The 22858-nt window shown below is 50.2% G+C and overlaps 1 protein-coding gene across 3 annotated transcripts in view; it reads right to left on the bottom strand.

Annotated features, from left to right (window-relative positions):
• Positions 1-2483: 2483 nt before the first annotated feature.
• Positions 2484-22858, bottom strand: part of nlgn2a (neuroligin 2a) — a 96766-nt gene continuing 76391 nt past the window's right edge. For all 3 annotated transcript variants that reach the window (XM_061763793.1, XM_061763792.1, XM_061763791.1), the window contains 6 exons: positions 21161-21310; positions 11233-11418; positions 8699-8964; positions 8473-8626; positions 7747-8113; positions 2484-7503 (listed from right to left, as the gene is read on the bottom strand). In XM_061763793.1, coding sequence (XP_061619777.1) covers positions 6657-7503; positions 7747-8113; positions 8473-8626; positions 8699-8964; positions 11233-11418; positions 21161-21281 — 1941 coding nt within the window. In that variant the 5' untranslated portion in view covers positions 21282-21310 and the 3' untranslated portion in view covers positions 2484-6656. The remainder of the gene's footprint in view (positions 7504-7746; positions 8114-8472; positions 8627-8698; positions 8965-11232; positions 11419-21160; positions 21311-22858) is intronic.

The raw sequence follows: 22858 nt of genomic DNA on the forward strand, positions 1-22858 counted from the left end.
TTTTTGTTCTGTAAGTGTGTGCAGCCTTAATACAAATCTTCCCATGAAAAGCAGGTTAATCCCACATTGCCCCCCCCCCCCCCCCCCCCCCCCCCCCCCCCCCCCCCCCCCCCCCCCCCCACACATGGATCTAATCCCACCAGTCCCTTAAAAACGGGTGTCAAACTCATGGCCCAGGGGCAAGATTGGGCCCACCACATGATTTCTTGAACGCAAATGAAGTCCACTTGATGTTTCTGGTTAAATGGATTTTTTTCCTTTCATTTTGCCACAAACATTTGCACATTTTCTTGGCATTTCTTTTCACAAAATATTCAACAGTTGCAAACTTAGGTCTTTGCTTGTCACTATTTTCCCTGACTTCCGATTTCAAATTCATACGCACAATGATCAATTGCGTATAAGCAGTAAGATGACGAGGCGATGATGTATTTATGATTTTCACAGCCATAACGGCCCTGAGAGGGAAACCAGATCTCGGACATGATTAAATAAAACAATAACTAGAAAGCGTAGTTGCAAAAACGGTTGAAATCAAGTTTGATTGACTGGCGGAAAGCTCGGCAAACTCGCCACGTGTCGGACGACTTTCCTCCTTTTGGAGACGTGTGCCCACATCGAGCCACCCGAAGTACACTTGTGCACGTTTTCTATAGTCACACAATTTCTCTTTCTTTCTCGTTGGATTATTTCAAATGTCATCCGTTTATAATATTTGTCGTGTGCCGAGAGAGTTGGCTTGTATTTGTGTTACTTTGTCTCCCTCTGTCGGTGGTCTGGCGCAATCAATGATTTTCTTGTTAAGTGGTTCTGAGCCTCTGTCCTGATCACAGGGTTCGGGTTAGGGTTGTTAGGGCTAACCCGAAACGTAACCCTAACCCTACACCTCCGACACGCAAACAGCCGTCGTTTCTCAAAGAAGGAGCACAGCGCCACCCCCGAGGCCAAATGGAAGGGTTTGGCGCCGCCTTGTGGCTACGTCAAACAATGACCACGCGTACGCTACCATCATCTCGCTCCAGCGATTGTCACGATTAGCAGTTAAATTGAGGAACTCAGCAACAGGCCAATCAGCTGGAAGCATCTTCGACGTTAGGCTCGGCTGCATTTGTAAGGTTTTGCAGCGCGACCCCAAACCAAAGTCACGGTTTTGTCCTGTCGGCGGTTGTCACTCACACATGATGAAAAGGTCGCGGAATCTAAACCGCTGGTAACAAGAGCTTTTTTTTTATTTTTTTTTTTTTTTATTCTTCTCTCCACAGAAATGTAAACTACAACATCTTCTGAAAAACACACTTGCCACCGGTAATGCAGTCTGACTCGGAACTATATATGCATACAAAAAGTGACAAATGCCAGCATGTTGGGAGGAACACGACATCTAAAGAAATCGGATGTCAATCGGGGACATGAAATAGCTGCTCTTAGTCTTGCCGCTTCATTGCACAATAAGTCATAAGAAACATGCTCAAATGTACAAGTCAGATCAAACGTGAAACATCGAGTCCAAAGCCCGACAAGGACATGAAATAGTGCGATTGCTATTTGTCTTCGACGCACAATAACTTAACTTCGGTTGAAGGAGTGTTGGGAAACATGCAGAAATGTCCAAATAAAAGAAGCCACAAGACCGTTCAATTCAAAACTTGTCCACGGGGACTTCATGGCTTCGTGTTCGATCATCTCCATGTTGTGGAAGCAACTCGTGCTTCCTTCGACCTCAGTCGTGTGGAAACGACGCAAACTCACGGACGGCCACGGAATGACTTTGATCTCGGAGCTTTTGCGCACACTTGTGAATCCTCGCTGTCATTTCGTCTTTGTTTCGAAGGTCGGCGAACAAGACTCCTTCTTGAAATCCACTCACCGCGCGTCCGTATGGTTTCGAAATCTTTGTTGCCGGTGAAAAGCGATCGATTGGAGTCTTGCGTCTTCCATCCAGTGGGATCAATTCTTTCAATCATGCACCTTCGTCTCGACGTGTTTGTTTGTTTGTTTTTGTCGCAGCACACCAACCGCCTACATATGAGAAGTTTGCAGACACACTCGCAGCGTAACCTTTTTGTGCGTTTCAAAGTAAAATGATAGCGATTCTAAAACAATACAATCATTCGTATGACCCGTTGGTGATCCAAGTGATCTAAAAGCTTGTGGTAAACCTCAACCAAAAAGTCTTTCAACTAAAAAAAGAAAAAGAAAAATTCCTCTTTTTAAATTAGGCCTGGATTTTATTTGGAAAAAGACTCCGGATCTACCGTGATCGCGAACGTTGGGTACCCCTGATCTAAACTATAATAATTATTCATACGATAATCAGATTTGTAGAATATGTATGCAGGAAGGCCATTTTCGGACAGGTAATGACATTATTATTCGTAGTAGTAAGTTTGATATTTAAAGATATGCGCGCTTATAGGAATGCTTACTCGCGTTAATGATTGCTGCTATTCGCTCATCTTCAATGACGACACCAGGGGGCGCACTGGCTATGAATGTCTTTAATGTTTCCAGATCAGGATCACAGCATACAGTGGATAAGAACTTGTAAAATAAACAAGAAAGATCATCTCCTTAATTACTGTCCCTCCGCCCTCCAACTTTTTTTTAGCACCTTTTTCCAAAATGCCACTTGTCATCAATTTTCTTCATTTCCATTCTTGGTTTTCAGATGAAAGAAGAAAAACAAAAGTAGACAACAGGTGCAACTTTGCTTCAGAATCCGAGCAGGAAGTTCATGCATATATGCGCGCGTGTGCTCGCTTGTACCACCGACTTCAAACAGATGAGCTTGTTTGATTGAAAATAGACAACTATTCCCTTCATCAGAAACATAAGCCGGGCAAAGCCAGTGTGCAGAGAGCGCCGTACGAAGTGGGAGATCTTATTCGTGCGCGAGTGTGTGTGTGTGTGTGCGAGGCATCTTATGGTATCAAAGCCCTCGTGCGGGACCCGCATCAAAGTGGCCTCATGTAAACACGGCTACATGGAAAGTCAACTCATCGAGGGCCTCGTCTCGCCGCCGACCAATGGCGGCTTCCCTTCGCCTCCCGTTTTGTGGCATACCTCTCACAAATGCAAGGTGAACTTTTCCTCAATATCCACGCAAAACTAAGCACTTAATGTATGCTTCAATAAAAAGGAAAGAATGACAAAATTATGAGGGTAGCAATTCCACTGCTGGCACAAAAAAAGATTTTTTTTGGGGTGGTATTTTTCAGGAGTGGGCGTCTATTTGAAAAGCAGCATGATGAATTTCTGCTCCGGTCACTCAATGCGACGCAACGTCCGCATGGCGAGAAGAAGAAAAGAAACTCAATCGAATCGGCGTGGCCGCCCCTTCTTCGCAAACTGCACCTGTTGTCCTGGCTCATCACAAAATTTGGGCATTTTGTTCATTCACTCCAAAAAAAAGGAAAGGGGAAAAAAAAAAAACAATCCAGAAACTTAATATTTACAAATATTTTATCAGTTGGAGTCTTACACTTAAAAATGTACACTTTAGATTTTTTTGAAGGTTTGTGTGATTCTGTGTGAAGTCCTTCAGCCGTCTCACATCCTCATCTTCCAGTGGTAGCTTATAAAATAGATGAGAAAGAAGCAGAGGTTGCGGTATTCTGCTTCCGGTAGCGGCACAGTACGTTCACCTCGCCGACTTTGACCTCACAGGGGTTACAAAAGCCAGGAACGACGTCCTCCAGTGGACGGACGGGAAAGCAAAGCTTTCATCTCGGCAAACGTACAACCCCAATTCCAATCGAGTTGGGACGTTGTGTTAAACATAAATCAAAACACAATACAATGATTTGCAAATCGTGTTCGACCTACATTTCATTGAATACACTACAAAGACGAGATATTTCATGTTCAAACTGATCAACTTTATGGTTTTTAGCAAGTAATCATGAACTTGGAATTTTATGGCTGCAACACGTTCCAAAAAAGTTGAGGAATGCTCATCAAACAGCCGTTTGGAACATCCCACAGGTGAACAGGCGGCTGCCGTGATTGGCTAGAAAAGGAGCTTCCCCGAATTCACAAGCAAAGATGGGGCGAGGTTCGCCTCTTTGTGAACAAGTGCGTGAGAAAAGAGTCCCAACAGTTTAAGGACAATGTTCCTCAACGTACAATTGCAAGGAATTCAGGGATTTCATCATCTACGGTCCATAATATCCTCAAAAGGTTCAGAGAATCTGGACAAATCACTGCACGTGAGCGGCAAAGCCGAAAACCAACATTGAATGCCCGTGACCTTCGATCCCTCAGGCGGCACTGCATCAAAAACCGACATCAGTGTGCAAAGGATATCACCGCATGGGCTCAGGAACACTTCAGAAAACCAATGTCAGTCAATACAGTTCGGCGCTACATCCGGAAGTGCAACTTGAAAGTCTACCATGCAAAGCAAAAGCCATTTATCGACGACACCCAGAAACGCAGGGCGTCTTCTCTGGGCCCGAGCTCATCTAAGATGGATGATCGACGCAAAGTGGAAAAGTGTTCTGTGGTCCTACGAGTCCACATTTCAAATTGTTTCTGGAAATTGTGGACGTCGTGTCCTCCGGGCCAAAGAGGAAAAGAACCATCCGGACTGTTATGGACGCCAAGTTCAAAAGCCAGCATCTGTGGTGGTATGGGGCTGTGTTAGTGCCAATGGCACAGGTAAATTACACATCTGTGAAGGCACCATTCATGCTGAAAGGTACATAGAGGTTTTAGAGAAACATATGCTGCCATCCAAGCACCGTCTTTTTCACGGACGCCCCTGCTTATTTCAGCAAGACAATCCCAAACCCCATTCTGCACGTGTTACAACAGCGTGGATTCGTAGTAAGAGTGCGGACGGGTACTAGACTGGCCTGCCTGCAGTCCAGACCTGTCTCCCATTGAAAATGCGTGGCGCATTATGAAGCGTAAACTACGACAACGGAGACCCCGGCCGGACTGTTGAACGGCTGAAGCTGTACATCGAGCGAGAATGGGAAAGAATTCCACGTACAAAGCTTCAACGATGAGCGTCCTCAGTTCCCAAACGTTGATTGAATGTTGCCAAAAGAAAAGGTGATGTAACACAGTGGGGAAACATGAGCCTGTCCCGACTTTTTGGGAACGTGCGGCAGCCATCAAATTCTAAGTTCATGATTATTTTCTAAAAACAATAAGGTTTATCAGTTTGAACATTAAATAGCTTGTCTTTGTAGTGTATTCAATGAAATATAGGTTGAACATGATTTGCAAATCATTGCATTCCGTTTTTATTTACGTTTAACACACCGTCCCAACTTCATCGGAATCGGGGTCGTAGGAGATCCGAAGCCGTCCCCTCTCATGATCGAAGGCCTTCTGCAAAGTCTCTTCTTCCCATGGCAGTCATCATTCACTCTGCAGAGCTCTCTCTCTCTCTCTCTCTCTCTCGTGCACGCAAAACTCCCAAGACGGCGGCATCGGCCTCGCGCACCTTTGCCCCCTTTCGTGGATCGGAATACGACAAAGGAGAAACGAAAGAAACGGGCACAAGCGGGGACAGCTTCCCATTTTGCTGTTGTAAGGGTCCCGAGTCCCCTGCATCCCACCCGCCAACGGCGTTCCCGCTACACGTATGCAGGCCAACCCGCCAGTTACCTTTGAATTTGAGCCTCGAAATAGAAGAACCGAATCATCAAGAAAACCAGTTTGGACCCGGCACTCTTCAAGCAAACAATGGACGTGGCGGACAGAAAAGTGAGCCACAAACACACCTTTGGTACCTTGTGAAAGCGCGGCGGCGCAGATGGCAGGAAAGCAGAGGCTCGTTGCGTCACTACAACACAAGCGTGTGGAAATATTCACAGGACGGAGGAGTGAGATGACGTTTTCTTTCCTGAACCGATGCAGGGAGGTGAAGCGCTTTTGTCGACTTTGGGAACTGTGCGGATACCGTGTCCACCCCCCCCGTGAGCCTCCCTTCAAAAGAATTCATGCATAGATGCCCTATCGCAAAATACCCAATGATAGACTTTCTCCTTCCTTTGTACACATATACAACTATATATCTTGATATATACTTTCTCTATAGCTATATTTGATATCAACAAAACAAAATGGAGTTGCACATCAAAAAAACAAACGACGACGACGACGACGACGACCGAACAGAGGAGACGAGCAGCGAAAGAAAAGAAAAGCACAATCAAGGGCCAGTTTGGCACTTTGTCATGAGAACACATTTGTTAGTGGACAATAAATAATCCATTTTCTTGAGGATTTTTGCCCTCCGTGAGAATGCGAACACTAACTTGGCACCAAGAACGCTGGTTGAATGAAAGTAGAAGATACTTTTCATAGCTGACCCCCGTGGCTTTAGAAAGATTGGAAAAAGGCTCAGGCAGAAGATACAGATGTAGAAAAGAGAATGACACGTAAGGGAATGAATGACACCCCGCCGCTAAGAAGGCGAGAGGTCCCTTCGAGAAACGGCGAGGGGCTGCTGGGAAATAACATCCTGACACTCCTTTTGGAAAAGACCCGCCGCACCGCGAAGCTCGGCAGCACGACACGGAGGCGGCGGAGTTGTTCTTGGAGAAAACACGAGAGTCACCAAAGCACACTTCCACAGTGTAGGTTCTTGGAGGCACAGCCAGTCTTCCTGGTCCTCGGGCGGTGCTGCCGGGTTGGCTCTACTATACCCTGGTGGTGGAGTGCGGGTGGGGCAGAGTGTTGTTGTGGCCTGTGCTGGGAAAGGTATTAAAGGCATGAAGGGGCTGCATGCTTGTGATGGTGCTGGGGATCATGGTGATGGTGTTGGGCGTCATCAGAGGCACGTCGTCCGGGGCTCGGCGCAGCGCCAGCGTGTAGTCGGGCGGGCAGGCGGGCCGCAGGATGTCGTGGGGCCGCAGGGGCTCCATATCGTGGTGAGCGTCGTGCTCGGAATGCTTCATTTGCAGGGACATGATCTCCTCCTCCTGGCTGTGCGGCAGGTCGTTGGCCGGGCCGCCCCGCTGGGGAGAGAGCCGGTGGCGTCGCATCTCGTGCCGCTTGTCGCGCTTGTAGTAGAGGGCGGCGAAGGCCAGGATGTTGAGGAAGAGCAGGGACGCTCCCACGGCGACCGTCACGCTCAGCTCCGTGGAGTAGTCGCGGGTGTCGCCGGGGAAAAGAACAGGTGGCGGACGCTCCGAACCCTCGGGGTCCGGGTCGTAAGAGAAGGTGGGGTAGGGCCGATGGGTGGTGCGAGGGCCCGTAGTTCTGGTTCTGGGCGTGCCAGGACCCGGACCCGGACCCGGACCCGGACCGGGGGGCGAGCGAGTGGTGGTTGAAAAGAACTCATCGTGTAGATTATGGAGATGGGGGACCAACTCCAACCAGAAGGCCACCTTGTTGGCCCTGTAGTTGTCTCTGACGCGAGGTTTCAAGCCAATGTGGAGGTACTGCTTGTCCTTGGAATTGAACTTGGTCCAGATGACTTCTTCGAAGCGGTTGGGCTTGGTGTGGATGAATTTGGTGTCCTGGGGGACTGGTAAGTTGGGATCCCTGGTGGAGAACCAGGGGGACAGAGTCAAGTGGGCTTCACTCAACACCTGCTTAGTAAAGCTACGACCAAAATAAATGTCGACCTGTTGCTTCAGAAGAACTAAAGCCTTAGCAAAGACACTTACTGTAAAGTACATCAGTGCGCCTTTAGGGGTGCAATGGCCACCCACAAAAATAGCATCGACACTTGACTTTTCCGGCTATCGAAAGCCACTGCATGGGAATACGAAGAACGACGCTTACCCGGTCTTGGCAAAGTTGGTCCAGTAGGTCATGACGACAGCGCTGAGCATCACGTCGTTCTTGGAGAAGTTGCACGGGAACAAGTCCGTGGCACCGATCATGGGCACCCCGAAAACATACGGTATCTCATCTCCGTGGGCGGCGTCGGCCCACTCGGGCCGCGTCTCGGTCTGGCAGTGATGGTAGAAGGTGTAAAAGTAAACGGGCGACTGGAACTCGGCGTGGAGCTTGGCGGTGGCCACCGCCGGCGCCACCCACTGGTGGTCTGTAAACAGAGCGAGCAAGGTCTTGCGCCGCATGTCGCCGTTGTCTCTGTCTGCCCAGTCTGTGTACATGAACTTAATGGTCTCCCTCAGGATGTCTTTGCCTGCACGATGAGCAAGAAAGAGAAACTCCGATCAGTCATCAGAAAAGTGAGCGGTACCGCAGACACCTCAAGTTTGAAAAGGTCAACGAAAGACTGACAAGGCAGCGCGATCGCATTACCCAAATGGGTTTGTTTGCTCGTTTTGGGGAGGCCTGCCGTGACGGCAGTCGGATGCGTTGGAAGCGACGGCGCACTTGGGGATGGCGGGAGATGGCTTGAGCACCCACAGAGCCTCAAAGGCCACCACGGTGCAAGATCATCCTCATGAGAGGCTGTCTCCTTCGTTGCGCCGTGTTTCCCCACACAATGTGGGTGTAAGGTGTCACCGTTGGAAGAAAAAAAATGGGACTTGTTCTCACCCTCGGGGTATCCGTAGAGGTTGTCCACAAAGTTGGAGATGGTGTAGTCAAACGCCGCAGCCGAGATGCCGTCGTTGTCCTCGCTGTCGTCGACAAACTTCAGCCCCTCTCCTTGATTGACCCCAATCAGCATGTCGTAGTTAAGGAACTCCCCCTAGAGGCCGAGGGCACGAAGGAAATCATCGGCGCTGGACATCACGACGGTCGCGCTAATTTCATCGATTACCTGCTGCATGAGGATCTCAGGATCGTCGGGCACCACGTCTCCGTCCACCACGGGGCCGAAGGCGATGTGGTAGCGAGCCGGCTGGATATCCTGGTCCACGAGCTCCCTGAAGTTCTTGCGCCTCAGGCAGTCCACCAGGTCAGCGGTCTCGGTGTAGGTGCAGCCCACCTTGCGGGCCAGGATTTTGGTGTACTTAAGGGGCTGGTAGTTGACGGACCAGCTGGAGATGGCTGTGCCACTTTGGGCAATGGCCCTGTGGAAGAGACCTGGGAAGAAAGAGACCCTCAATGTTGTCGACTTCCCGAACATATTGAGAAGAATTACGCTTCCATTTGCATTGATTTGAAATCTCCGCGAAAGCTGGCAGCTGGAGCCTCGCGTGCGGTATCACGTAAGAGATGCCAACGGGAGGGTTTGGAATGACAAATGCCCAAACGGCGCTTCTTTGAGTCTGTCTGACTCTCGAGTTCTGTCGCCCCGACCGCCCGAGCGGCTCGTTAGGGGGCTTCGTGCCTCGCTCGTTTTCCTCACATTCTCTTTATCTTCTTCGTCCTCCCGCCTCGCCGCGTCTGAGTACGGAGCGCTAAATTATTAAGCCCGGCCGCAGAGCCCCCTTTCCCTCGGAAATCAATCACCGTCGGCTGAGAGAGGACCGACGACGAGATGAGATTTCTTTCCGAGTCGCCTTCCTTCATTGCGCTGCCGTGATCGCACCCGCTTAACCGCTGCTACTTTCATCTAACACCCGTCGTCCATTCACGAAGGTGTTGACAATATGACGGCGGACGCTTGACGAACTCCTTACCTGCGAAAACCGCGGCACCGAAAGGGGCCGATGCCGATGATGGAGACGAGGACGACGGCAGCGATGACGCGATGACGTTTGTTTTTTTTTTGCTCAGGGAATTGGGTCAGCAAAAAGAGAACAACGGGTTCCCAAATGTTAGCGTTCCACTGCAGCCGGAGCGGGCCTGTCTGATGAAGGAACATTGAACACGGCTTTTCCAGTCCAGTCATTCCCAACCGCATCCACGGTGGCAGGCAGAACATTGAAAGGCTCTTCCACCACCTCTTGCCATTCACACAACAGAATTCGAGCTTTGTCTTCAGCGAAACAGGCCCACATTTGAAGATTCATTTGAGACATTTTTCAAATGGAAAAGATGTGCTTTGGGGAAAAACGAGCTGTCTTGTCAAGTCATCAAGTACAGCGGTGCCTTGAGATACAAGTTGAATTTGTTTGTGACGCTCGTATCGCCAAATCATCTTTTCCCACGCAAATGAATTCAAATGACACACGAATCTGTCTCAGCCTCCCCCAAAAAATGCAGCAAAAACACGCAGCGATTTGACATCATTCAAATCGAGTTCACGAGTTGTTGTCACACTGCATCAATTGCATCAATGGCCTGGTGTGCCCGTTTTGGCCACCTGAGGGCAGTGCAGGACAGACAGATGGATATACTCTTCATTCCATCTGAGTTCTCGGCAGTCCTGCCTGGATTCAGCAGCCGATCGTATTGCAGCGCTCAAGCGGGATTCATAGTAACGCTTCATTGAGCCTTCGAACTCTCAAGCTCATCAGTACGGCGCTCATATTGGTGGTCCTAGGCAGAGGATTAAGGATCTCTGACAGCGAGTACTGTCGCTCACTTGCCTTGACTCACATAGGAATTGAAGTGACATCCCAGCTGGGCAAGCCTCTGCAGCCACAACAGCTTCGACTCTTCTGGGAAGGCTGCCCACAAGGTTTAGGAGTGCACACGACCCTGACACCAACCTGATAGAACACTTTTGGGAGGAATTTAAGTGCAGACGGCGAGCCAGGCCTTATGGTGCAACATCACAAAGAGTGGTCAAAAACTCCATACACACACACACACACACACACACACTCCTGAACCGCGTGGAAAGCCTTTTCAGAAGAGTAGAATTGGTTTTAGCTGTAAAAGGTGGACCGACGTCACTTCAGATCATATGTGGGTCAAGGCCGGTGAGCGAATGAATACCTTTGGAAATACGGTGTATATTGTCTGTCTCCGTGATGTCGCGGCACCATTTGTACCCAATTTGTGTTGTAAAGCGCCGCGACATCGATGGCAATTGGCGTCTGAACGCTCGCATGGAGAAAAACGTTTGAGTCAGTGCTATCTCAAGGCACCGCTGTATTACAGTCGTTCGTGTACGCTGAACGCCGCCTGCTCGGCACAGCATCGGGGCGAGAGGGAGATATGCAGCAGCTAGTGGGACTTGGTATGAAAAGTCACTAGTCGGAATGAGTCCAGTAGCTGCATTTATGGCATGTAGCAGGACATCACGTAAAAAAGGCGCGGTAACGTGCGCTAATGTCCGCCGTCGCTCCACGGGCAAGGACGCAGAGCGGATGGAACGCGGCCCACGCTGCTGTCTTGAAACGCTCAACTCATGAGCGTCACGCGGCGGCTTCTCGGACTTTTGGGTTTCTGCCTTAAAGGTGTCCTCAATGGTAGCACTGTACTTGTTGTCTGTTGAGAAGAGAAACGAGACGATTTTACCCTCCGAATGGTGGGAGAGGATGAGGAGGTTGACACAGGACGCCCCGGCTCCCGATCCGAAGATGCTGATCCTCTCCGGGTCTCCGCCGAAGTGACCGATGTTCTCGTTGAGCCAGCGCAGCGCCTGAATCTGGTCCAGGAGGCCGTAGTTGCCCTTGGCCGACTGATCGCCGGTGCTGAGAAAACCTGCGAGCGGACACACCGTGTCGTCAGCACCCGTGAATTGTTTTGCGCGTTGAGGACATTGCGAGTCCTCAAACTTTGTTGTACTTTGACATTTGCCTTCATAATTGCCGGTGATTATTTCCGATTGTTCCACGTGTTGTATTTACCCTCTCTCGATCCTAATGGGACTCTGGAAAAGGTCGCCCATTAAATCCATACAGTGGAGGACGAGGCCGAGTACAATCGCACAAGCTCATAAAATGAAATTTCCATAAAGAGACGTATTGGTATTTTCCTATGAACGACGGCACGAAGCTCGAAGCGGCGCGCCGGGACAATCGCAGCGGCCCACTTGAGCCGATCTCACCGAGCGCGTTCGTCCGAGTCCGACGCGACGCTCGGACAAAAGCGGCGCGCCAGACGAACGCGTAGTGTGAATAGTCTTTCGAATGGTCGCGGTAAAAGAAGCCGGGGAAGGGGGAGAGGGGGGAGGACAGTGGGTGTTCTGTGAGACCCGCACAGACCAAGACTGTTTCATCTCAATCCAAGACACCTGCCGCAAAGGCCGGACCTCCTGTGCCATGCAAATACTTTTGCCCCCATTTGCACTTTTGAGTCCGCGTGCTGCATACACACACACACGCGCACGCGCACGCACACGCGCAGACACGTCGATGAGCCCTCCAATTGGGATGCGTCGCCAGCAGCTCCCTCTGCCGCTCTGCCAACATACCTCGCTGGAAGCATATTGCTCTCCTCCGCACATTTGCAAGGGAGCGTCTTCGTACAAATACCGGCACGTTCGGCCGATGTATTTTGATATCTTATCTCAATGGATTTCCTTTGAAGATTTTTCAATACTGTTTCGATGTCTTCTCGAGCTGCGCGATGTGCGGCTGCAAGAGGAAGCAAGACGGTTCCCAGCAGAGCGCACATGCATGTCCCTGGTCTGCATCTTCACTTTAACGCATTTAACCGGCGGACTGTGCTGCGACACATCCCTCATCGAGGGTTGCGCAATTGGCACCAATCAGCAAAAGATGGCACCCATCCCATCGGATCGGTGCAGGTGCGCCTTTTGGTTTTGATTGGCTATTGTGTGTCGAGATTCCTCCCCTCCTCCAGACACCCGATGTGCCCACGCAGGGCAGTAGAATTTAGGTCTGAAATGAAAATGACACAACAGAATCTATGTGACCAAATTGATGAAGGCATACTTTTTTTTTTTTTTTTTTTAAATTCTATCCACCATGCTTGCACATTTGGACTGCTGTCCAAACACGAAGAAAAACATGAATCACACCTGCCAGTGCAATCGGCTTTGCCATTCATGACGGTTCTGCCTGCTCATTTTTCAACTCCACCCTGTGGCGTCCTCGCCGACACCGGCCGTAGCGACACCCCCGACTCGGAGGTGAACTGCAGTACATTTTCAAAACTGCGCGCGTGGATTGCGCTCGAGTATAAAGGCAAACTGCACGCGGGATAGCCGCGGTGACGTCAGCGCGAGTCTAAAGAAGCCTCAATAATGACTGGCTGCACCTCAAGCCTGCGCACTGTAGCTACTGCGTATTATAATCATACAAAGAGTGGAACCGGGGGGGAAATAAAGGAAGGACCGCAGATCTCCGAGAGGCTCTTGGCAACGATGGCCCCATTCATTGACTGCATCCATTTGCGCATTTCAGTGGCAGACATTCTCTCCACCAGCAAATTTGGTCCATTGGTCTGTCCCCACATCATCTGCTATTTTGTGGCAAAACTCCGCCTTTCCCTCATCGCTAAAAGCGAGTCGGCCTGTTTTGCTCAAAAAGGATCGCTGTAATGCTTCGTGCCGGAGGAACTGGCCTGCCAGATCGCCTATTAAACTGCTCGCTGAGCTCCTCGTTCTATTCATCGCATCATTCACGGCTCGCGTAGTGCGAAGACGACGAACCGGGTCGATGGAGCACTTTTTGCCACAGCGGTGTGCTACCTGAGTGATGCTCAGTGATGAAAAACCGCTTTAGCCACACAACGCCTTTCTTATCCAGTCTCTTCCGTGACCTTGACAATGAAACATTTGTGAATTAGCGGCGAAATTAGGCCAGCGCGGCGGCAAACGAAAGTCCCGAGCGTACGGGCACATCGAGGCGCGGAGGGACAAAAGCGATGATAACAAAGGTGCCCTCCCGCCGAGGACAATGGCCAATGAAGCAAGCAATTTGCGGGGCACAAAGCGAGAGCACCTGTCAGACATCTTGTACGCCGCTTATCTACGAGCGAAGCCTTTTCTGGAAGGGAATAGACCACGTGCGAATGGTTCTGTATCAGCTGCCTTTCCACTAAATGCTCTCCGCTTCCTTTCAGCCGGCCAGCGAACGGCCCGGGCCCAATAAACCACGTCAAAGCTTGCACTGTAAATCAGCTGCCTTCACGCTAAAGGATATTCAATGCGCTGTCAGGCTGTAAACGGGAGTTCAAGTGCAATCGATCGGTCGCCGCCAAAAGGGAGAAGAAGACATCAGAACGGCCGGCCGTTATTCGTCGGAAAAAGACGGAAAAAGAAGGCTTTGGAACTCCACTCCGGTCACACCCAGGGGTGAGGAAGTCTTATAAATACCGCTGAATGAAAGTCGCGCGCACAACACAGTCAAAAGAACTGTGGCGAAATGTTGAGATGTAGCGAGAGGCTCACACTCTGACTGCCATCAAAGACGTGCGAAGGCCTTGATGAATTATTCAGAAAGTGGCAGAAAAAGATGCAAGGGACGGCGCTCCGACGAAAATATACAATGTTCGGATTTTGAATTTTAATCAAGGCGGCTGCGAAGACTCCAAAGTTTAAAAGATGTGGCGCATGAAGAGAAATATTTTCGGGGGGGTTTTGGTCTGACGCTGAGCTTGGGAAGATGAATGACACTCCGACGCACAGCCGAGGGGTTTCATCTGCGGAGTTGCTGTCGTGCTGCTTCTGCTGCGAGCTGCTCCGTCACTATCTCAGATATCGAGCACGCGTTTTCCTTCGGACATCCAAACGCCGCGTGGCGTGGCTGTGCCCGCAAAATCGCACGGCTCGCGTCGTTTCTCCTAGCAAGGCGCACGGGGTGTCTGCCGAAAAGACTGGCAAGAGCAACAATTTGGTATGAAATGACAAGTCAGTCTACAGATATAGACAGTCGAGTGGATATTAAAAGTAGAAACAAATGCCAGGATTTGTCACAGTTGCAGGAAGTTGACCCGACTTTAAAAGATGTGGCGCATGAAGAGAAATATTTTCGGGGGGGTTTTGGTCTGACGCTGAGCTTGGGAAGATGAATGACACTCCGACGCACAGCCGAGGGGTTTCATCTGCGGAGTTGCTGTCGTGCTGCTTCTGCTGCGAGCTGCTCCGTCACTATCTCAGATATCGAGCACGCGTTTTCCTTCGGACATCCAAACGCCGCGTGGCGTGGCTGTGCCCGCAAAATCGCACGGCTCGCGTCGTTTCTCCTAGCAAGGCGCACGGGGTGTCTGCCGAAAAGACTGGCAAGAGCAACAATTTGGTATGAAATGACAAGTCAGTCTACAGATATAGACAGTCGAGTGGATATTAAAAGTAGAAACAAATGCCAGGATTTGTCACAGTTGCAGGAAGTTGACCCGACTTTAAAAGATGTGGCGCATGAAGAGAAATGAAGGTTCAAACTTCTGCCGCTCCGGTCGCGGCAGATGAGCACGTGACACGGTGATTAAGATCCTGATGACGGCCGAGCCATCTGCCAGCCATAACCTGCGACAGCGGGCCGCCCATCTCCATCAAAGTCTGCCATTGTCCTTCAACACTCACCAACGCTGGGACTTACGGAGGAACAGGCTTGCTACAAATAACAGTCGGGCCTGGAAGCTTCTATCGCATCTTAGAATAGCCAGCACGTCAGTGACTCCGACGCCGGTGTGGCCGCTTTAGAGCGCCTCGTTGACCTGGTGGGATATACCCTAATTTCTCGTGTATAATGCGCACAAAAATAAATAACAAAATAAATAAATAAATAATGCATTGTAAAAATGCATTATACGTAGGTAGAAGGGTTTTCCAGAATTTTGAGGTCAACTTTGGGGTTGCGCATTATACATGAGAAATTACGGTAGTCCAGCCACCGGAGCTCGAAGCACATCGATTTTTCAGCTCAAACATATTATGTGCAGGCATAAGAAACATGCTAGATGAAGTAGCATCCATTTTTCCAGATGGGAGAGGTAGTATTTGATAGACAATTGAGCGGGGCGTGGCTTCAGTGCATTCGGATGCCACGCCCGCAGCATTTGAGAGCTTGATTTTTCCCGATTTTGTAGCCCAATTTTATATAATTGCACATTTCTTTAATCCTTCAAGTTTGTTAACAACACTCTTTTCTGAGGTGTGTCAAATTTAAAAGACATTTATTTTCAATTTACAGGGGCTTTAAACATACAATATGCGAGGCATTTATATGAGTTTTTAATTGACATCATTTTAACATTCAACTTAAAATGTTTTACATAAAGTGTGAGCTCTTTATGTAACCCCCCCCTCAAAAAAAATCTCAACAAAAACGGTGACATCTTCTAACGTTCCAATTTTTCTAACAATTTGATTTTGAATCCAAAAATAGTTCAACATTTGAAATCGCAGGGCACACACTGTGAACCCCGCATATTTGTTGTTTGGCATTCGCCAATTCAGCGGATAATTTTGCAAAGCTTATCCTCCGTGATTTGCTGTTTTTGTGCTCAGGACAAAGCAATAAAAGTAGTACTTTGGCACCATCTGGTGGCAAGAAAGGAACCACGTCGAAGTGAGTTAAAGAGTTTGTTTACCCAGAGAAAAGCCCCGCAAACACCAGACGGGAAGGCCCGAGGCCAGATTCGAATCGTGAACTTCCAAAGTGCAACGTAGACGTGCTGACCGCCACTCGCGTGGGCTGCAAACGTCTTCAATTGTGCAAACAGAAATCAAATCGAGGGGATGCCGCAGACGCACGAGCGGCCCGCCGCGTACGGCCACAACACGGACACGCCAGTTCCAGTCGGAGAGGGAGATGGAGGAATTGGGGGCGTCTCATGAGCAGACGCTTTTTCTTATCGCGTGAGGATCACGAAGGACCTGAAAGCGCTCCTCTAACAGCTCCAGGATGTCCGAGCACAAAATGCTTTGTTCTCACGTTGCGCGAGAACCTGCCCAAACGTGTCCCGAGGCGCGCTTTAGATCAACATCCGAGTCGCAAACGTGGACAAAAGGCAGGCGACGTTTGGCAGTCGCTTCGGGTTTCCCAGGACACGCGCCGAGGAAACTTGGACAGATGACGCACGCCGTCTCCCGGCAACAATCGGCGACAATGACACCGTCTACGCCCAAACGGCCGGCGCCTGACAAATCCAGCTCCGGCTCAATAAATTGCAATATGGTGGAAAACGCCATTTCGATTCACACGCACGCACACCGGATGGATGGGAAGTGTTGTGGACGAGCACAATCATGACATAGAAAAGTGCACGCGCATGCCTGACATTTGCAAAGCTTCCACTTCCATTTGTTCCATAATTCACATGACGCAGTCCCGTGCGTCACTTTTTTGAAGCAGAGTAAATATCTGCTGACTTTTAACTTTACATTAAGTGTTTTCCGCAACGGAATTTGCGTGACGGGTCTTCCCATTACCATGGCAACGGCCACTCTTACAAAGGCATTTATGCGGCTCAAGAGGAATTCCAGGACAGACGTCTTAGCTCGCAATGCTCCCCGGGATGACTTTTTCTTCAGCTCTTCGGCGGCCGAATGAGTCAGAAACACGAAATCTTACAATGAAGGCAACATTTTGAATGTTTTTTTTTGGGTGGGATCATGCCATTGGCGGGACCGATTCAGATCTGCTGAAATTGATGGGCGTCCTTTCTCCTGTGATGAAAGACGGCTACTGTAATGTTAGATCAGGGCGGGAAACGCCAGCCGGCGCGGCGCTGACACGGTGGGAACGCTTCAACCTCGAGGAGGCGACTGCCACGTAACGTCGCTTGGAATTCTCTCGGGAGCGCGCGACAATCTCATGTAAAAGGACGCAGGTTCAAACTGTACATAATGTGACGGTGGCTTCATTTTGTCGAGTTGCTTTTTTTAATCCAGTAAAGTACATTTGTGAAATTCATTCCAGTTTAAGTTTGAAGTCAAATACATTTGCACGGAAACTTATTTATTGAGGCACAATTGGATTTTTGAAGTGCAGTGGTCATGTTCAAACTAATACTAATATGAAAGACACTTTTTAGGAATGTAGCCTCTGTCTCGTTTTTTGATGAACTGTATTTGAATGTCGGCGTTTGCGGTGGTACTGAGAAAGCCAAGAAGTTTTGATAGTATAATTCATCAGCGACCTTGACGAGGGTCGATGGAGGCGACGGGAGCGACGGGCCTCGGGAACATCGATTCCCGTCACGAACGCGGCAGGCCGACCTCGCGTCGTCGCTTTGATTCGAAGCCCGTGTCTCCGGAACATACGCGACGGATGCGGCGGCCCGTTGACCGGCCGGGCACGGAAAAGGCGAAGAGCGAGAAGGGGGGAAAATGTGAAATGATACGGAGATATTTGCAGACGCGCCCGCCTGGGGTTCCGATGTCAACAACGATGCTTTGCCGCGGAGATCCGTTCAAATCCGACCTCTTCAAGCTGATAATTAAAAAACAGTTTATGCTTACAAAAAAGGAAGAGGTTGGAATTGCCCCGCTAGTTTTGACGCAGCTCCATACAGTGGCACCTTGAGAGCAGCAGCCAATCACATTGCAGTTGGGCGTGTCCTGCCTAAAACTCAAATTGGATTCATAATAGCGCATAGCAGCGGGGTATGTCCTGTGTAGAAATTTAAGGGGATTCATATAGTCTTTCATCGCAGAGGATAAAGAATCCAGTGAGTACTGTTCTATTGTCTATTGCTTGGTGCCTTATAACACAGCCACAGCAATGTTCATCACTGTCTGTGTTAGCATTAGCCGTAAGCTAAGCTATGCGGTTGTCTTTGTTTTATGTTTACTTTGACGGAAAACCTCAACAAAGAGTTAAAAGCGATTTTTTTTTTTTTTTTTTTAAAAAGGTGACTTTCTTTTTCTTGCTGTCAATCTTTCTGCAAATGCAGCTGTTTGGGGAAGAACCGCACGCAGGGAGAACCTACGGGAAAGACAACGCTTGATCAGGTGTTTCTAACGAGTCAGACGCAGCAGATAGCGAGTCCCGTCCCGCGGCGAGACATTCAACGGGCGGCACTCGAGCATCTCCGCCGCCATCTGTTGTTTACCTGCGGCGCCTTTCGTGAAGAAAGGCACGCTCGGACGGAGTTTGACGCTTCCCCGCCTTGTGGCGTACATTCGATAAGAGGCTCGTGCGACGATCCCCGAATAACAGCGCCGTCGTCTGGCGGTCATCCCGGGAGCGCCGCGCGATGACTCAAAGCGCCGTCGTCTCAGCGTAACGACGATCGATACCCGGCGATTAGCGGCCCTCGGCTCGACACGAGAAAGGCCTAATCCCCTTTTCCAAAAGGGGGGCCACGATGAGGAGGGGCGACGGCCAGCGAAGATGAAGGAGCGCTGATGAGAGAGGCGGCCACTTGAAAACACTCCAAACTTCCAAACACGCCGTTGACTGCGCGCCTGCGGACATCACTGATTGGCCGAGAGGAAAATGTCAACATTGAGAAAGTCCGACTTCTGACAGCACCCGCGTGCGCGTGCGCCACAGCAGACTCGTGACTCAGATTGGATATTGAGGCCGCAGGACGTTTTACGTCCGTTCTCGTCCGTTCGTCCGTTCGCTATCGAGATCGAGAGTTCGAACGCGTGCGCGTCCCGGCCAGCACGTCTCGGAATGGTCTCCGGTTACGTCGGGTTGCGCCGGCCGACGCCGCTGCCCGCTCCGACCTCACGCACACACGAACGTACTGTACGCCGTAATGCAACAAAGTACACACTTGGGGAAGCGTGGAGCGGATATTTTTTCATCCGTCATCCGCTGAATACGATGGCGGGCCGCGTGGGGATTGACCCGATAGAATCCAGCGCATCGCGTCACAATTATGGAACCCAACAGTACGATACAGCGCCGGAAAAACCATCGAGAGCAATCACAATCGATGCTGACTCATCGAAAAACATTTCCCAAATATTTCAAAAAGAAAATACATCTTACTCACCTGAGGTCATTAAACGTACGTAGGAATTTGTGCAAATGGCTCCGGACGTGTTTTGCTCGTCAAAGTTTGCTGGAACAACTTGTACTCGGACTCGGACTCATGGAAAACGCCGACATTTGAAATCTGACGCTTCAACGAACAATCCCATTGCTCACGCGCCGTCGTCGTTATCGACCGGCGCTCGTGGTTCCGAAGGCCCCGGGCGGGTCACGTCGACACGTACAGACCGAAAGCCGATCGGATGGAAAAAAAAACGCCGCGTTCGCAAACGCGTTCTGGAAGCGGCGCAACCGAGAGAAAGGCTCGCAAATGACGGGAATCAAGCCAGAAGGCCTTGCTGGCCCCGAGCGCCCCGCCGCTGGCTCAATGGCCATTTCGGAGGTGCCGTGTGTGCGTGTTTCAAAGCGATTTCAAACACACGCACGTTCCCAAGCCTTCGTTTTGCGTGCCGGTCTCCTCGGGGGAAAACAGCACGACGTACGCGCGGTGAGAATGCGTGTGCGATAAACACGGGCGCGCGCCGCTGCGGGTTTTATTTTTAGCATCGCAGGCAAATCCACCTCCCCGCCTTCCTCTCTTCTCGCTCCCTCCTTTTTGCGTGTGCGTGCACTTCCGTGCCCTCTGATCTCGCAGTCGTTGATCACGTGCGAATGGACGCATTATCTCGCTTTCACCTCCCGCCCTCGCGTCGAGGGTTTTACGACGTCTGTCGCCACGGCAGCCGAGCGGCGTGAGGTCAAGCGCCGGGCGGCCCGTGACGTATTTAACTCGCGCAATTCCCTGCACGCACGCACGCACGCACGCCATTGGGAAAGTTCTCGAGACGTTCCGCTGATTCTTTTTACTGGGCCGATGAACGAAGGCACCGTTGCCACGTCGCAGAGAGAATATATGCCCGCGAGTATGTTTGCATGTGTTGCTGCTCCACGTGTGTTAAATGAGAAAATGCTTGAAGGTTCCAAATCACCATCACGTCAGAGTTCATTTAAGTTAGCCTTTCTATGGTGTTTTGCATTACATATTAGCATTAAGCTAGCAGAATTGGGTTATAGTTCGAACATGAACAGAATGAACATTTTAGTGTTTGATGATACGATGTTCAATTCTCTTTTATTTGTGTCAGTTTGATGGGAAACCTCAACCGGGAGTGACAACTTGAAGCGAGCATGCGTTGCCTCTTATTTGTCTTTTTGTAAACGTTGGAGAGCAAGAACGGGCGTAAAGAAATACTTTAAATGTGTTTAAAGCGTGTGGGAGCTGTCAAAGTATTAAAGCACAATTTGGAAACGTAAAATACTGTACGTATTGTAGTGTCTGTGTGTTGAATAGATATGCCTTTAAGAGGCGGGGCCCGGCGGAGTGTGGCGTCGGCGCTCCCGCACGAGGCGCTGGTTGAGTTTTACTGCAAAGTGAACAGTGCATAAGCGACGGCGGCGCTCCTTTCCGACAGCAAAGTGCATTGCGGTGGGTTAGCATGCCGTCCAAAAACATCGTGGGGACGCTTTTGTGTCTTTGAAAAGAGGACGCTTCCACTTGTTCTGAAGGAAAACAACCAAGAGAAAATGTCCATTTCGCAGCCACTCACCCAGCACACCCAGACGATAATTCATAGTCACCACGATGACGTTGCCGTAGGCGGCGAGGACGCTGGCGTCAAACATGTTTCCGGTGCCTTCCATGTACGAGCCTCCGTGAATGAACAACATCACGGGCTTCTTCCTGCGGTCGCGAATATCTGCAAGAGAAGGAGCAAAAACACAGCATCGGCTCAGCGATACTTCTTTGGAGGACGAGAAGCAAACGGAGTGCGGAGTCCTGCTAGGCAAGAAAGGAGCAATTGAAACAACACAATCGAAGCGATTGTCAGGCGATGCGCATCGTCGCTCCTGTCTCGAGGTTACGCGCAACTATTCCTCGCCGGTGCCCGGAAAGCAAAAGAGCTGAAGGTCATTTCCATTGTACAAAACAAAAACATCCTGAAAAAGGATGTTTCTTTCTTTCTTTCTTTCTTTCTGTCTGGCTCCGGCAATTGATCTTTTCAGACCGAGGCCAGCCAGACCCGAACGCAGAAACACTCAAATGCGCAAAACGCGGCAAGAAACGCTAGCACTCGGTAGACGCACGACGGTCACGCCCCCGATGCGAAGGACAAACCAACGTTGCCTCCTTCTTCCGAATGTTGGCCGTCCTCCGTCGTCGCCCTCGCCGGCGACAGGTCACCGGCTGGGATCGGAGCTCCGATTTCCATAATTCCCCTCGCAAATGCAAAAATCACTCGGTCGGCGCCGAGCTGCGTCTTTCTGGGTCCATTCCCCAGAGGTCCATTTCCAGGAAAGCCGTTCTCTCGGACGCTATCGTCGCCACGACGCAAACGCATTTCACAATATGTGCGGCCAACTAAGCGGCAACGCGGCGCCGACGCTGTACCGGCTGGTAAACGAGGGGAAAATAAGCGCTGTGGTTGCCATAGCGACCTCGCATCACCTACTTGAGTTGCCTTCATTCAAAGCTGCACAACTCCACCGGCGATTCTCCGAGTGCGCAACGCCAACCGCGGAATCACGGCCCTCGGATTTCACTTTGAACTTCAATATCGTTACACTCCATTTTGAAGAACTCTTTAGGCACCACGTTTCATTTTTACGCTTAAGGTTTTGTTGCTTTGCTTCTTTTTTGACAGAGCAAATGCTGGCGGCCCACTGAATCGAACGGTAAAGACAAAAGCGCATCATGGTGAAGACATCAACTGAATGAATTGTTTTTCCCTCACCTTTGGATGGAATTCAAATACTCAAAGGAATTGATTTTCAAAAGGACATTCGGTGGGCATTCGTGTCGCTTCCGTTATTGATCAAATTCTACGAAACTTTCCCAATGAATGCAGAAATTCCCATGTTGCAGCCCAAACACGACAAATGTCAAGTTTGCGGCGGCAACAGCAGCGTTCCAGGGCAGTCTGGAGCCCTGAAAGTGAGGACGGCGTATGGCGCGCAGTTACAGTTACACCGCACTGTTGGACGGTATTTAGAGTTTCGATACTCGCTCGTAGTTTGAAGAGGTGGCTCAAGTGGGCTCGGCCCCGCTGACGGCCGACGTGTTTTTCGCTCCGACCGAATCGCCGCCGCCGCCCTCCTCCTTCCTTCCTTCTCTGCTCCAGATGTCTTTTTTTCCCGGCCTTCTCGCCCCTCCTGGAATTCCACCCATTGAGTGGATGGGGAGGCCGATCCAATCTTTCACGCTCCTTTTGCTTCCGCGCGCCGCGTCGTTTTCTTTGACCTTGCGG

The sequence above is a fragment of the Phyllopteryx taeniolatus genome, chromosome 23 (genome assembly GCF_024500385.1).
Source record: "Phyllopteryx taeniolatus isolate TA_2022b chromosome 23, UOR_Ptae_1.2, whole genome shotgun sequence".
In the NCBI taxonomy this organism is placed as follows: Eukaryota; Metazoa; Chordata; class Actinopteri; order Syngnathiformes; family Syngnathidae; genus Phyllopteryx; species Phyllopteryx taeniolatus.